General features: G+C 36.9%; 2 protein-coding genes across 5 annotated transcripts in view; one reads left to right on the top strand and one right to left on the bottom strand.

Annotated features, from left to right (window-relative positions):
- Nucleotides 1-5,928, top strand: part of SEMA4D (semaphorin 4D) — a 207,624-nt gene extending 201,696 nt beyond the window's left edge. Inside the window, exons 18-19 of one of the 2 annotated variants that reach the window (XR_006353644.1) lie at nt 4,575-4,746; nt 5,791-5,923. Coding sequence is in view for 1 of the 2 variants with exons in the window: in XM_043973034.1 (XP_043828969.1) it covers nt 4,575-4,633 (59 nt within the window). In the remaining variant the exon portion in view is untranslated. Of the gene's footprint in view, nt 1-4,574; nt 4,747-5,790 lie in introns of both variants that reach the window. The other variant, XM_043973034.1, reaches the window with a different exon arrangement.
- SECISBP2 (SECIS binding protein 2) overlaps nt 2,522-14,875 on the bottom strand; it is a 55,406-nt gene continuing 43,052 nt past the window's right edge. Inside the window, exons 17-19 of one of the 3 annotated variants that reach the window (XM_043972926.1) lie at nt 12,483-12,681; nt 10,219-10,342; nt 2,522-2,745 (exon numbers count right to left, since the gene is read on the bottom strand). In XM_043972926.1, the coding sequence (XP_043828861.1) occupies nt 10,248-10,342; nt 12,483-12,681 (294 nt within the window). In that variant the 3' untranslated portion in view covers nt 2,522-2,745; nt 10,219-10,247. Of the gene's footprint in view, nt 2,746-5,140; nt 7,852-10,088; nt 10,343-12,482; nt 12,682-14,875 lie in introns of those variants that run through there. The other 2 variants (XM_043972920.1, XM_043972911.1) reach the window with 2 other exon arrangements.

The following is a 14,875-nucleotide window of genomic DNA, read 5'->3' as shown; positions in this document are numbered from 1 at the left end:
ATATTTCCTTACACTATTGTTAATTTTTTAAAATGTTTCTTCTTTAAGTAACCTAAAGTAAAATTATTTCTTAATATGCTATCTCAAGCCCCAGGTAGAACAATTAGCTTAAAAAGAAAAGCAGGAGAGGGCAGCTAGGTGTCGCAGTGGATAGAGCACTGGATTCTGAAGGACCTGAGTTCAAATGTGACCTCAGATGTTGACACTTACTAGCTCTGTTACCCTGGGCAAGTCACATAACCCCAATTGCCTCAGAGAGAGAGAGAGAGAGAGAGAGAGAGAGAGGAGAGAGAGAGAGAGGAGAGAGGGAGGGAGGGAGGGAGGGAGGAGGGAGGGAGGGAAGGGAGGAGAGGGAGGAGAGAGAGAGAAGAAAGAGAGAGAAAGAGAAGAAAGAAAGAAAGAAAGAAGAAAAGAAAGAAAAGAAAGAAAGAAAGAAAGAAAGAAGAAAGAAAGAAAAAGAAAGAAAGAAAGAAAGGGAGAAAGAAAGAAAAGGAAAGAAAAGAAAGAAGAAAGAAAGAAAGAAAAGAAAGAAAGAAAAAGAAAGAAGAAGAAAAAAAGAAAGAAAGAAGAAAGAAAGAAAGAAGAAAGAAAGAAAGAGGAAGGAAGAAAGGAAGAAAGAAAGGAAGAAAGAAAGAAAGAGGGAGTGAAAAGAGGCAAAGATTGACATGATGCAGAGTTCCAATTGTGGAACACATATACATTTGGGAAGCAAAGACTTTTCCTTCCAGAATGAAATGTGGAGAGTAAGGCTTTACGTTTATGTCTAGGAACTTAATTTTACTCAAATCAAACCAAAGACTGTCTTGTCGAGATCTTTTTGAATCCTGACTTAGAAACCAGTGTTTGGTATCTACAGCTTTCTATCAAATACAAATTTGATGAGGTTGTCCTTTAAGCCACATCTAAGTCACTAATAAAAATGTTAAATGGATCCTTGGCAGGCTCTCTAAGGCAGACCTCCTTCCAAGTTGGCATCTATCATCATTATTTTTTGGGTTCAGTCATTTCAACCAATTCCATAGCCCACTGAAACTATATATTACTGTCTAGCCCCCATTTCTCAATCTTTTCTATGAATATCATAAAAGACTTTGACAAATGATTAAAATCCTAACTATACAAATTCTTCTTATCTACCAATCTAATAACCCTGTCAAAAAAGGAAATGAAGTTATGTTGGAAATAAAACTGATGGAACAACAACAGAACCTATCAAGTGGAGAAATTTAAAAAGTACAAGTCAGTGCCTGCTAGCTAGAAAACAGACAGATGTATTCCAGACATCTTTTTCCCTTCATAATTTAGTCACCTGGTCATACTTTTAAAGTTCCTTGTTGGCCAACATTATTGGTTCCTTTATTAATGAAGGGATCTGTGTATTCTTCCTAGTTCCCAGTGATGTGCATGTTATTGGGAGAAGAATGGCCAAAAAAATAGATGTGTGTGTCCTCTGTCCAGACTCATGTACTGCCTGATGGCAAAGTATACTTGTTTAGTTGGTCAAAGACACACTAAGAGAAAGTTCGGAGTATTGTTGTTCTTTTCTCTCTAAGACAGGAAATAAGTCCTCCAAAGTATGGATCACCGTGGACAGACAAGGTAGGTGGGGATGTCTTCTGATATCTTGAGCTGAGAACAAGCAGGGGGTCCTAACACTGGTTTTCTATAAGGTCCTATTCTTTCTATTGAGAGATAACCAATTTGTTTTTGCTAAAATGAATTCTTTACACATGCTATTTGTTATTCTGAGCAGGGGGTCAATAGTAAACAATCATAAACAATGAAAAGGGGCCACTTTTTTTCTGAAAAGTGGGTCTCCTTTTGGGAAGAAGAGCAGGGGCTTTTGTAAGCTGACCTAGAATCACTGAGAGCAGCTATCATTGATTTGAGATAACCATGGCAGGCTAAATAACTTTACATACCCATAGATAAATCAAAAAACTTCTTTTTCACCAGGCTTTGTCACAGATATTAAAGTTTCTATCTCATTAGTTTACCAGTGGGCGGCCAGGGCCAACCCTAGGCAAAGTGATATAGTAGAGGGGCAGCTAGGTGGCGCAGTGGATAGAGCACTGGCCCCTGGACGTCAGGAGTACCTGAGTTCTAATCTGACCTCAGACACTTAACACTTAACTAGCTGTGTGACCCTGGGCAAGTCACTTAACCCCAATTGCCCTCACTAAAAAAAAAAAAAGTGATATAGTAGAAACAGAATCCTGGAATGAGAATCGAGGTCATCTGGGTTCTAATCCTGACTTTAGTATTAGCTTACTTCATGACTTTAGTAAATTTCCTCTCTGGCTCCTCATTTCTCCTTTGTTAGAATGAGGGAAGGACAAGATGATCTCTATTGTATTCCTAGCCTTTCTTTCTGAGATTGGATGCTGTCTGTCACATTTCTCCCATACAGGTTCCCCGCCCCGCCCCCACCCCCTTTCCCCCAAGACCATTGTTACAAGAATCCAGGGCCCCTATGACTTGCTTAGGGCTCCCCACTGAATTGCCACCTCCAAACCAAGACTGCTTTGTGAGAACTGCAATCACTCTTCTTGGACCTTTCTGGGAAAGCAGTGTGGCACAATGAAAAGAGCACTTGATTTGGAATCAGAGATACTCAGCTCAAATCCAAGCTCTTCTCACCTCGGAAAGTAGTTTAATGTTTTTGGACATCATCTCACATTTGAAAAATTGAAGGGCTTCCCCAGAGGTGCTAGGATCCTCTCCTGTTCCCCACATCATGATTGTCTATAAGGGTAGACAGAGGAAGAACAGAAGAAAGGAGAGAAAATAAATAAAACTTTTATGTTAATTGTAATGTTCAATTTCTACTTTTTTTACTTGGGAGTTCCCTCCCTTGAAGGTTTCTATGGAAAATTATTTGTTAACACAGCCTTACCAGTATTTTAAAACATTTTTAACAGACACTAGTTATTTATTTATTTTTTTTTAAGTGAGGCAATTGGGGTTAAGTGACTTGCCCCAGGGTCACACAGCTAGTAAGTATTAAGTGTCTGAGGCTCGGATTTGAACCCAGGTACTCCTGACTCCAGGGCCGGTGCTCCTATCCACTGTGCCACCTAGCTGCCCCGGACCACTAGTTATTTTTAAAAACATACACATCAGTAGTTTTTCATTCTCAATTTGATTCACTTATTAGATTTAAGAAAGCCTCTCTGCTAAAATCTGCCAGGCTTTAGAGCCATTTTGATAGCCATAAATATAAAGAATAACCATTTGTTTCATGGCTTTCATTTGTACATTAGTTTATTTGTTCTGTTTTCCATAACTGAAGTGTTTAATTGTTCTTAAAATGTTATGTGGTGAATCCCATGAGCATTAATACAAAGAAACGATATAGTTAAGATTTTATGCTCTATGAAAGTGACCATTACAGGTTTTTTGTTTGTTTGTTTTGTTTTTTTGACGGGGGCCATGGGGGTTAAGGACTTGCCCAGGATCACACAGCTAGGAAGTGTAAAGTGTCTGAGGCTGCATTTGAACTCAGGTACTCCTGAATCCAGGGCCGGTGCTTTATCCACTGCACCACCTAGCTGCCCTCATGACAGGTTTTTAAGGGTGCTAACATAATAAATTAAATGAAGGTAAAGCTTCTAAGCTTCTTGAAATAGTATGAACTCTAGTTCACATTAAATCTCTATGTTACCAAACTCATACTCTAGATTTCAATCACAGGCACTAAAGACAATGCAAATAAAATAAGTCTCATCAGTGGCAAACCCATCCCAAGAGTTATCTACTATCTCTATGGAATATTTTTTTCATGCTTAGAAAGAATAAAACTACCCTAGGGCAGTAGATGGCACAGTGGATAAAGCACCAGCCCTGAATTCAGGAGGACCTGAGTTTGAATCGGCCTCAGACACTCAATAGCTGTGTGACCCTGGGCAAGTCACTTAACCCTCATTGCCCTGCCAACCCCCCCCCCCCCCCCCGCCAAAAAGAAACTACCCCCAACTACCTCGAAAAGAAAAAAATAAAACAAAGAATAAACTAACAACCATCTTGTAGAAAGAGGTGCAGTGAAGACATATTGACTGACAGGAAGGGAGAGCTTACTGGTTGGGATGGTATTGCTTGTCCTTCGTTCTCAAAGGACCATGACATTAGGTGATGTCATAATTTCCAGTGAACTGGATATAAGTGAGGGAGGGCTGTGCAAAATCACCAGCCTCCACTCTCTCCTCCAGAGCCATTGGGGTTCAGTGGCAAGACAGCTATCAGGACAACTGAAGATGGCCCTGGATGTTTAAGGCAATTTGGGTTAAGTAACTTGCCCAGGATCACACAGCTAATGAGTGTCTGAGGTGATATTTGAACTCCCAACTTCAGGGCCAGTGCTCTATCCACTGTGCCAATTGGTTGAGGTAGAGGATTCTCAGAGCACCAGCCTGAGATACCCCAGCATCTGTTCAACAACTATCCTACCCCTATCCTTTGATGTCTTTGAGGGAGACATCCTCTCCTAGCTGAGGTTGACAACTCAACCAATATATTACAGGGCCATATCTTGTCATAGATTTCTTTTCACCTTGTAAATTGTTTGTATTTTTCAGAGGCCACTCATCAAGAAAGCTGGATTAGAGAGCTCAAAAAATTGGAAGAGTGTGGCTAATGAGCATGACCAAATGATGCAAAACTGGAAAAAAGCATGGGTAGGAGGATCTTTGGGTCATCTGCACAGCTTCATTTTGAAGCATATCTGACAGTGACAGCCTGAAACAATAGGTTTCTGCCTTTTAGAGTTTTATTTCTTGCCTTTAATTTTTTAATTCTCATTCTGTTTTTTGTTTTGTTTTTTTACTCTCAGCTATCATTTAGTGACATGAAGACAGGTGTTAACTTTGTTTTGGATATGCAAAGCCCTTCACATGGTAGAACCCCACATGATTTCCTGTTTTACCTAGTATGAGAAATGCCCTTGTTGTCTGGAAGAACTACACATTTCTTAGAGATTATGGAAAGAGGTGCAGTGAAGACATATTGACTGACAGGAAGGGAGAGCTTACTGGTTGGGATGGTATTGCTTGTCCTTCGTTCTCAAAGGACCATGACATTAGGAGGTGATGTCATAATTTCCTTGGGACAGGAGATTGAAGCATTCTTCATACATGCACATTAATTCCTCTTTAATGGGGATGTGTTTATTTTGTGATGTTATGTTGCACATAAGTGAAAGTTCTTTACATGTTAAATGAAGGGGGTTAGTCAGATAACTTCAAAATGTCCCTCTGGGAACTAAAACTTCAAATCCCAAGATACAAAGCTGGTAGCTGGTAACACAAATGGAATGCAATTTTCAAACCCTATCCATGGTGCACAAATGCCTTGTCCCCTACTCCACTTGGAGCTGCACCAAAGCTGGTAAAAACAAAACAAAACAAAACAAAAACAACCAACTGGCAAATATGAAATAACAGCTTCAGGTCTGGAGGGAGTTCATCTTTAAAAATCGCAATAATGAGAAAGGAAGTATCCTACCTTCTCCAATGGTCCATATTTCTGCTAATAAGTGAACAATGATTTTCTTAGAGAGTAGATGGCATTAGAGTAATTCCTATTAGCAAAAACTAATCTCATTCTCATGTATCACTTGATGTACCAGAAATCTTTTTCTCTGTATTAATTTCTACTTTTATCTCCTGACAGAGAACCAGATCTCAAGCAATAAGACCTAAATCCTATTAGAATTCTAATTTCTTCACAAGAAAAGCTTGAGTATAATGCTAGAGTATAGATTCAAAGGGAAAATTAAGCCTGATTTTCTTTCAGGAAAGCTGTAATGAGGACACCTATTTAAACAAGAGACTGGAGAAAAACTGATGAAAAACCGTGGAAGTTAAAGCTTCTTCTATTCCAACCATACTTCAAGGAAGATTCCAGATAGCTTAAAGCTGGAAATCAGTTCTTCAAAAGCAGCTGAGAATGGAGAAATTAGAGCAAGATTTGTCACTGTTTTGAAATTAAAAAAAAAAATCAGCTACTAATGAAATATTCACAATTTGAACACTATTTTCTCTTAAGGCATGGAAACTCATGTTGTGTTCACTAATACAGGAACCTATAGAATCCCATCATGATTTATTTTGGAAAATGAAGGTGAACAATGTGACTACTTGTACACAGGCCATAGAGAGTCAATGCGATGTTTTATTGTTAGCTCTTAGTCAAGTTGATTTAAGGACATCTTGCTGTAGTTAAGGCTGACAAATAAATGTAAACTGTCTAAATGCATTTTAGTAAGTGTTTTTATAGATTTTTTTTTTCTCCTACGAAACCAATCCTTAATTTGTTTCAAAAAGCATTCCTGGGACAGCTAGGTGGCGCAGTGGATAAAGCACTGGCCTTGGATTCAGGAGTACCCGAGTTCAAATCCAGCCTCAGACACTTGACACTTAACTAGCTGTGTGACTCTGGGCAAGTCACTTAACCCTCTTTGCCCTGCAAAAAATTAAAAAAACAAAAAGAACAAAACAAAAAGCATTCCTTTTTTCTTGTCAGCTTTGAGGCAAGTAGGGGTGTGGTGACTAAAGAGCTGAAATCCTACCCCATTTACTAGCTGTGTGACCCTAGGTAAGTTTTTAACCTCTCAGCCTCACCATCCTCATCTGTAAAATGGAGAAAATGATGTCACCAGCCTCAAAGGGGTCAACTGGGATAATACACGTATACCACCACATGAACCTTAAAAGTACTCTATACCTGTTATTATTAATTTCTGAACAAATGAACTAGGGCAATGACACCAAAGAATAAGATGATGTCATGATAGTCCATTTTTGATGACTAGGCTTGTGGTTCATTTTCCAGGGCTTGCTGCTGCTTTTGCAATTTCCATTCTGACTGCTATACTTTTTACTCATATAATTCTCTTAGATTTGGGAAAGGTGAAATTCTATATAATCAATGTTTCTGGTGAAACAAATCTCTAGGTGAGGTTAGTAGATGAACTGAGGAAAAGGATTTTGATTTATTCACTCAAGGTATTCCTATTCCTATTATCATGAATAACTGAGTTCGCTATGGTCTATTTCTGTACTATCTTCTAACAGACAGTGGTTTATGCCTTCATAAAGTCTATGCTCTCCTTAGTATGATTTTTACATGGAAATCTTTTACTGGTTTTCATAGCAGTCTTGTGACAGTTCATATTTTCTTTTATTTTAGTTTTTAGTGAATCATTTATGGATATAGCCTGTGTTCATACCATGAAAAGATAAAAGTGACAAGGTTTTTATTCTTAAATTTCATATATTGTATTAGGATCCCAATTTAATCTTAAATGGTTCATTTTTATTTGGTATTAGGATATTTTAAATGAGTCCAGTATTGAATCAGTGTTTATGTTAAATCAAAGGTATTTTCACCAAGTATCAAGATACTCGAACTAATGCTTTTAATTGTGGTTCTCAATATTTCCATACTATTTTGTGTAAATTCAGAAAAATGAGTTTCAAAAACATTTTTAATAGAACTGGCATAATCTTATTTTCCTATTGAATAGCTTTAACTAAGACATTTAGCATGTCCAGTAATGAACAGAGTACTGTACCAGAATATATCACTTTACATAACTGGATTAAGTATTTTTATCCAAAATAAACCATGATTTAACTTTACTAGGTTAGTCATCTGTAGTAGAAGTCTCAGAGTGTGTCACTGTGCTCAGATCTTCACACTACCAGCTCTGACTAATCAAGATTTAATTACTTGTTTACTCCGGGAGGAACTGTGTAAGAGGCTCATGTTGTGGCCCCTGTTGGCAATTTTGTCAAAAGATTTGCAAAGGTTCTTCAGTGGTTCCTGTAGTTTTTACTATGGGTATGGAACATCCTGTAGAATACATGACAAGTGAATTAATGGTTTTCTGTAAGAAATCACCTTTTTAAAAAAACTTTAAAATTCATCTTGATAGAACTGTCTATAGTATACTATGAAAACCAGCATTTAGCTTATTTGATTATATGCATCTGCTCTGAAGTTTCATTTATAAAGATGATCTTTTGGTATATTGCATTATTAAGAGTAAAAAACAATAAGAGATCACCTCTTGTTACATGCATTTATTTTATATAGAAAGCTGCACCCATTATATATCTTAATGTAATCAACACCATGTACATGGCTAAATTATTTTATGTTGATTCCTGGCAAAATCTTGGTCCATTAATCAACTGTTTTCTTCTGCTACTGCCATGAAACCCTATCTGAATGGGGTTTTGTAGAACTGAGTAGGAAAGTATTTTGAATCTTACAGTGAAGTTTACTACTTCTAAGTTTGAGATTTTAAAAAACTACTCCAATAGCAGTTAATACCATGAGGCTAGAAACTAAAAAAAATGGGAGTTAATAATAGCAAAGGACAGTCTAGACTGCAGCAGAGGACTGTCTAGAGGAGAGTAAAGATGTTTTAAATTATTTTAGTTTTTAAATTACAGAGTATTGGGTTTCAAGGAACAAAGTGGCTGAAGGTACACCCAACATGCTCTGATTATTTTTGGGAGATGATAATCAGATATTACATTTTCCATAAATTAAAACAAATTATGTTTACCATTTAGTGTTTTGGAATTATATTCCATAGCTATCTACATTATGCCAGTAAGACTTATTCTTTTGCTATACTGATATGGGGAGGTGGGAAGGGGTAGGAGAGAGAGGGAGGAAGGGAAAGAAGAGAGAGGGAGGGGGAGAGGAGAGAAAAGGAGAGAGGAAGGAAGGGAAAAAAGGGGGGAAGTAGGGGGAAAAGGGAAGGGAGAGAGGCTCTTATGCCAATCTATGGAGCCTATGAACAGCATATTGACTTGATTTTTCTTCAAGTATTGCCCAATATTCTAGGGAGTAACTTTTTTTTAAAGGTTAGAGCATAAAGTACAGCAGTATATGTAACTGCTGATCTCAGCACATATAGTGCCCAAAGAACCCATTTTATCTTTATTTTTCCTTTAAAATAATTAGTTCATCATGTAAGCTATTTCTCTATGGCATGATCTGCTTCAACTAATGAGATTTTCAAAGCTAAAAATGCTCTGCTAGTTTGCTATGCAGAGTATGTATTACAATTTTTCACTATCTTTAATTTGGTGAAACATAGATGGCAAAGTTAATTCAAGTCAAACTCACTCTGCCCTACTTAGGAAGATATTTTAGAAGTTACCCAAAATTATCCCCCACTTAAAAATATTAGTACAGGAACAGACTTCAAATTCTCTAGGATTAGGTTATTTTAAAGAACTCTTTTCTCCCACCCCCACCTCCCAAACTCCAATCTCCCAATCTCGCAAATTCAGGTTAAATAATCTCCACACAAAATGACAAATTAAGAAAAAGCAGACTAAAGGTAATCAATTTTCATCCTTTCTCTTTGGTTCTTAAAAACTTTTTTAAGATAAAATTATCAAGTCAATTTGAAATTTTAGTTAGGTTCTTTTATACCTTATATTATGTTGATTAAAAAAAAGATTATAAATTATAAAACTTACATAAGACAGTAGATTAAAAAAGCATTATTCCTTCTGAAGTTCTCCATAGCAACTTTTCTAAACATCCTCAACAGTTTTGATATTTAAACTGGTTAAAATCCCAGCACCCCCATGGAATATTTTAATTTTTCTTAATTCTTGAGTTCTTCAGTACTTTCAGTACATTATGCTCTACTAAAAAAAATCAATAACAATAATGGAGGGGGAAAAGCCTACTTTGCTGCATTGGTTCCTAGTAAAGGACAGAAATAAAATGAAGTTTCATAGCAAAAAAAAAAGTCAAGATTTGGGCTGGTCTTTCATTTTCTTCTTGCTAAAATTGTCCACAAAATAACCAGTTCTCTGAGAACTAAATGACTTGGTTTACTCATCTATAAATTTGCTGTTGGAGAGCAAAAAATGAACTGCTTTAGCAGCTGAGAATTACTAAGTTGTTTGTTCTCTAGTATTTTTCAGATGTATAGACTACCCCACATTCACCAGATGAATAAAGCCCATTTTATATGAAAAGGCTTTTGAAAAAAGTATTAGCAATTGTTAATTTACTGTTCGTTATAAAGTATTAATAGCATGGTACTTATTATATCATTTATCAACAAATACTGTATTAAACCATCAATTAATTTTCAAATTAAATAGTCATACAAAATATTTTAAAAGGTCCATAAAGAACTGAGGAGAAATGAGGAGAAAACACAAAATGATCATCTTGCCCTACCTCCCCACCCCAAAACAAGTATTCTTTTCTCATAAATTCAAGTTCAGCATTTCAGTGGTTGAAGTCTGCTCTAATTCCAGTGCATACGGACTATACTCTTCAAGATTTTTCTTCCAGATTTTAACTAAAAGTAAAAGAAAACATTACAATTTAGCATATGGTGTCAAAATGTTATGAAAATGCCACATTCAAACCATAAATATCTTAACTATAACGAGCTTATTGAACTTCTTTAGGCTCCAGAAAATAAAGGTTGCCTATTTTAGGACACTTACTTTACTTATTGGATTAAAAAACAATTTTCTTAAATGGTTTGTTTTATCTTTAACAAAGGAATGTCTTTTTTAATCACTCAAATTTGGCCACGTTTTAATCCATGTAAGAACATACAGAAAAATGATAAAGGATCCAGTTTAAGCAACTAGAACACTTATAGAGAAGGGAAAACTGAAGCTACCTAGTCTAGGATACTCATCAAAATGTGAGATTTTAAGTTTATAATCTTAAATGAAAAAGTAATGAGAAATTTGGATCAGAGCAAACTGTGTGTGTGTGTTTGTGTGTATGTGTGTATGTATGTATGGGATTTGTGGGTATGGCTGCTCTCTACATTGTAACTTGTTATAGGATGAAATTATATTAATAAATTCAATAATGTGGGAAAAGGTAGGTAGACCAGGAAGCAAAAGACCTAATTTCACAAAGCTCTACTCCTAACTAGCCACCTTTATGATATCAAATCATAATGCCTGGTAAAACTACACTCTGGGATACCTGAAAGAATTGGCAGATGTTATTGCTAAGCCAATGTCAGTGACCTTTCAAAGATTACGGAGAATGAAGAGATACTACAGGAGTAAAGGCAAGTATCCTGATTTTCAAAAAGGGGAAGAAGATGCAAAGTGGCACGCTTACCAAATTTGCAGATCACAAAAATCTGGAAGGGACAATTAATATTTCAGATGACAGTGAAAACCTAAAAAAAAAATCTCAACAGGCTAGAAGCATAGACCAATCAGATCTAATAAAATGGATCTTTAGAGATAAATGTCAAGTTCTAAAAGACTGCTACCATTACCATGATCTAGGTGCCATAGAGGATTCCATGCTCAAAATTAAGACAAAAAACATCATGCATCATCCAAAAATACTAACATAATTTTGTCCTATGTTAGGATAGGTATAATGTGCAGAAAACAAGTGATGATCTCAGTCAAGGTCATACATTTGTAATGCAGTGTTCAATTCTATAAAGTTCCATTACAGGAAGGACACTGTCAAGCTAGACAGTACTACTAAAGGGAGTGCAAACAAGATGGAGAATCTATGAATCATACTGTTTGAGGAATATTTGAAGGAACTAAGGACGTTTAGCCTGGAGAAGCAACTTATGGTAAACATGAAAGCTAACTTCAAGTATATAAAGGGCTGTCACATGGAAAAGGCATTAGATTTGTTCTATTTGACCCCAAAGGGAAGAACTCAGAGGAATGATTACAAAAAGTCATAGAAGAGCAGACAAGATTTGATATAAAGAAAAAATTCCCTAACAATCAGTGCTATCCAAAAATTGAATGGAACCCTTTAGGAAGGAGAGGGTAGTAACTCACTGGAGTCTTCAAGCAAAAGCTAGATGACCAGGTATACCATAGAGGGAATTCTGTTCAGGTACAAGTTGTACAAGATAGCCTATCAAGTTTCTTCTAGCTCTGAGATTCTGTAGTAACTACTTGCTCCCAAGAAAGTAAGAATGTTTGGGGCTTCAGTTTCTTCATCAGTAAAGTAAAGGAAGGTATCGATAATGTAAGAGGAAAAGTGCATTAGAATTTAGAATTTGGTCACTGCAGTGGCCTCATGTAACCAGAGGACTGACGGTGAAGCCTACCTCTAGGCAGACAGATTGTGCTACATAATGAAGCATGTCTCCAGTTGTGGTCAATGTGTTGATCTGCTTTACTAGACTGTAGTTATTTGTTCCCCAGGAGGGTTATATTGGGGATGATTATAGAAGTTATAATTGTAAAAGATCACCAGTAAATCTTTTTTAAAAGACTATAATACAGTAAGTTTAAGAAACCAGATGACCCTTGGGATCCTCTTTAGCTTTGATGTTCCATGAACTTCAACAAACATTATGGCCTCAAGTCATACTGGTAGTGATTCCTGTACTGCTGACCTTAGGAACACTGGTTAAAGCAGAGGAAACATTATCATTATCAAACAATAAGAAAAATTCCAAACAAAAGTCACTGAGTGCTACTTACTATAATTTGGTTCTTCCTCTTTTGTTTTATCAGCTGTTTTACTATGTTCTGAAGAGCAACTTTCACTCTGCGGAGTAAGCAAGGGGGATATAGGATTCTCCATCTCTAGTGCTTCATTCTCTTCTTTTAAAGTTGATAGCATAACCTTATATGCCTGTCTGGCTTCCATTGTAAGCTCTATCATTTTGTGAAATTGATCCTGGAACAGAAGAAAAAACAAATTGGTAATTTCTGAACATTAAACAGTAAGCTAGTCTAATTATTTTTTCTTAAAATCTTTTTACCCTAAAATTTTAGAAGAGTGTCAGTGGATACCAGAACAAAAAGTAGCCACTTATAACAAGAAAAGGAAGAAATAATTACCTTAAATTATTTGCTGAAAATGGGTGGAGTGGTAGTGATGAGGATAAAGGATGTTAACAGTTTCTTTACTAATCCAGGAACTTTATGACAAAGTAAAAGTTTTTTTGCAGGGTAATGGGGGTTAAGTGACTTGCCCAGGGCCACACAGCTAGTAAGTGTCTGAGGCTGGGTTTGAAGTCAGGTCCTCCTGAATCGAAGGCTGGTGCCTCATCCACTGCGCCACCTAGCTGCCCTGACAAAGTAAATTAAGGTAGTTCAAATGCAATCCATTCACTAAGACCTAATGACCTATACCACTTGTTTTTCCTAGGCATTCCTGAACTGGCTACAGTCTCCTCTACTCTTGAATGCCTTTGCCTCCAACCTATCATATTTTGCCAAAAAACACTTTTTGGACTATTTCCAGCATCCAGCTCCTTCACTCTTATTCACTTGCAGCTTATCAGCAATGAAAGAAATCAAGAAACCCTGATGACTTATATTAACTAATCTTAACTGGGTCATCCCATCATAATCACTGAGGCAAAACAATGCTTTAATAATCAATTTGCTATCCCACTCTCCACAGTGGCTATTTTAGATCTACTCTCCTCAATCCTCCCACAGAATCCCCTCAGGGAAGGAATTAGCCTTATAGTTCACTGAAAAAAAAAATGAGGCCACTGGCTACAAGCTTTCTTCTCTCTTCCTCCTTATCTCATGTCACTCATGCATCTTCCCCCACTCTCTCCTTCATTCCTGTCTTTGATGAAGAGGAGGCCCTTCTCTTCACCAAGTTAAATTTTTGTCATTAGGGGCAGCTAGGTGGCGCAGTGGAGAGCACTGGCCCAGGAGTCAGGAGGACCTGAGTTCAAATCCGGCCTCAGACACTTAACACTTACTGGCTGTGTGACCCTAGGCAAGTCACTTAACCCCAATTGCCTCACCAAAAAAAAAAAATTTTAGTCATTAGTCACATATACAGTAAAAACTTAATTTAAAATGCAAAATTAAGAGTTCAAAGGAACCTTTTTGGTCAATTCTAACCTGTACCTGAACAAATATCTCCTTTACAACAAAACTATTAAGTGGTCATCTCTAACTTATGCTTGAAGACATCTAGTGAAGAGCAGTCTATGAGCTCCTCAAGTAGCCCTTTCTAATTTTGGATGCTTTAATTTATATAAATTTTCCTCACATCAAAGTCTAAATCTTCTTCTTTGCAACCTCAATGAAGTGTTCCTAGTTCTGCCCTCTAGAACCAAGCTGAACAAGCCTAATCCATCTTTCATGTAACAAGCCCTGAAATTCTTGAAGACTATCAAGCACCAACACTTTTCTTTTTTTTCAGGGTAATCATTCCCATTTTCTTAAATTAATCCTTATAGATGTAGAGGAAAATCACCATTCTGGCTCAATTTAACTCATTATGTAAATGCCTAGTACATGCCAATCACTGTATAAAGTGCTTGGGACAAAACGTTAAAGATAAAACAATCCCCGCCTGCCAGGAGCTTCTTGTTGTTGATGTTGTTTGTCTTTCATTCTCATGACATTGGAGTGATGTCATGACTTGCAGTGAATTGGATTTAAGTGAGGCAGGGCTAATACAAAATCACCAACCTCATTTTCTCCTTCAGAGCCATCTGGGTAAGACACATATATAGCAAGACATATATCAGGATGATTGGAGATGGCCCCGGATGTTTTAGCAAGATATATAAATATATATCAAACAGGGGCAGCTAGGTGGTGCAGTGGATAGAGCACCAGCCCTGGATTCAGGAGGGCCTGAGTTCAAATCCGGTCTCAGACACTTGACATTTACTAGCTGTGTGACCCTAGGCAAGTCACTTAACCCCAATTGCCTCACCAATAAACAATCAAACAAACAAACAAATAAATACAAAATACAAGGTAGTTAAGGTATTGGTAGTTCATAAGCGGGGAGAATCAGGAAAGGCTTCATATAGATAACAGTGTGTATGATCTTGAAATGAGGAATTATGAGGAGAGGGGAGGGAATACACTCAGAACAAAGAAAAAGAGAT

Source organism: Dromiciops gliroides, chromosome 1 (genome assembly GCF_019393635.1).
Source record: "Dromiciops gliroides isolate mDroGli1 chromosome 1, mDroGli1.pri, whole genome shotgun sequence".
NCBI classification, from domain to species: Eukaryota; Metazoa; Chordata; class Mammalia; order Microbiotheria; family Microbiotheriidae; genus Dromiciops; species Dromiciops gliroides.
Note: the sequence above shows the minus strand (reverse complement) of the source record. Positions and strands in the feature narration are given on the sequence as shown.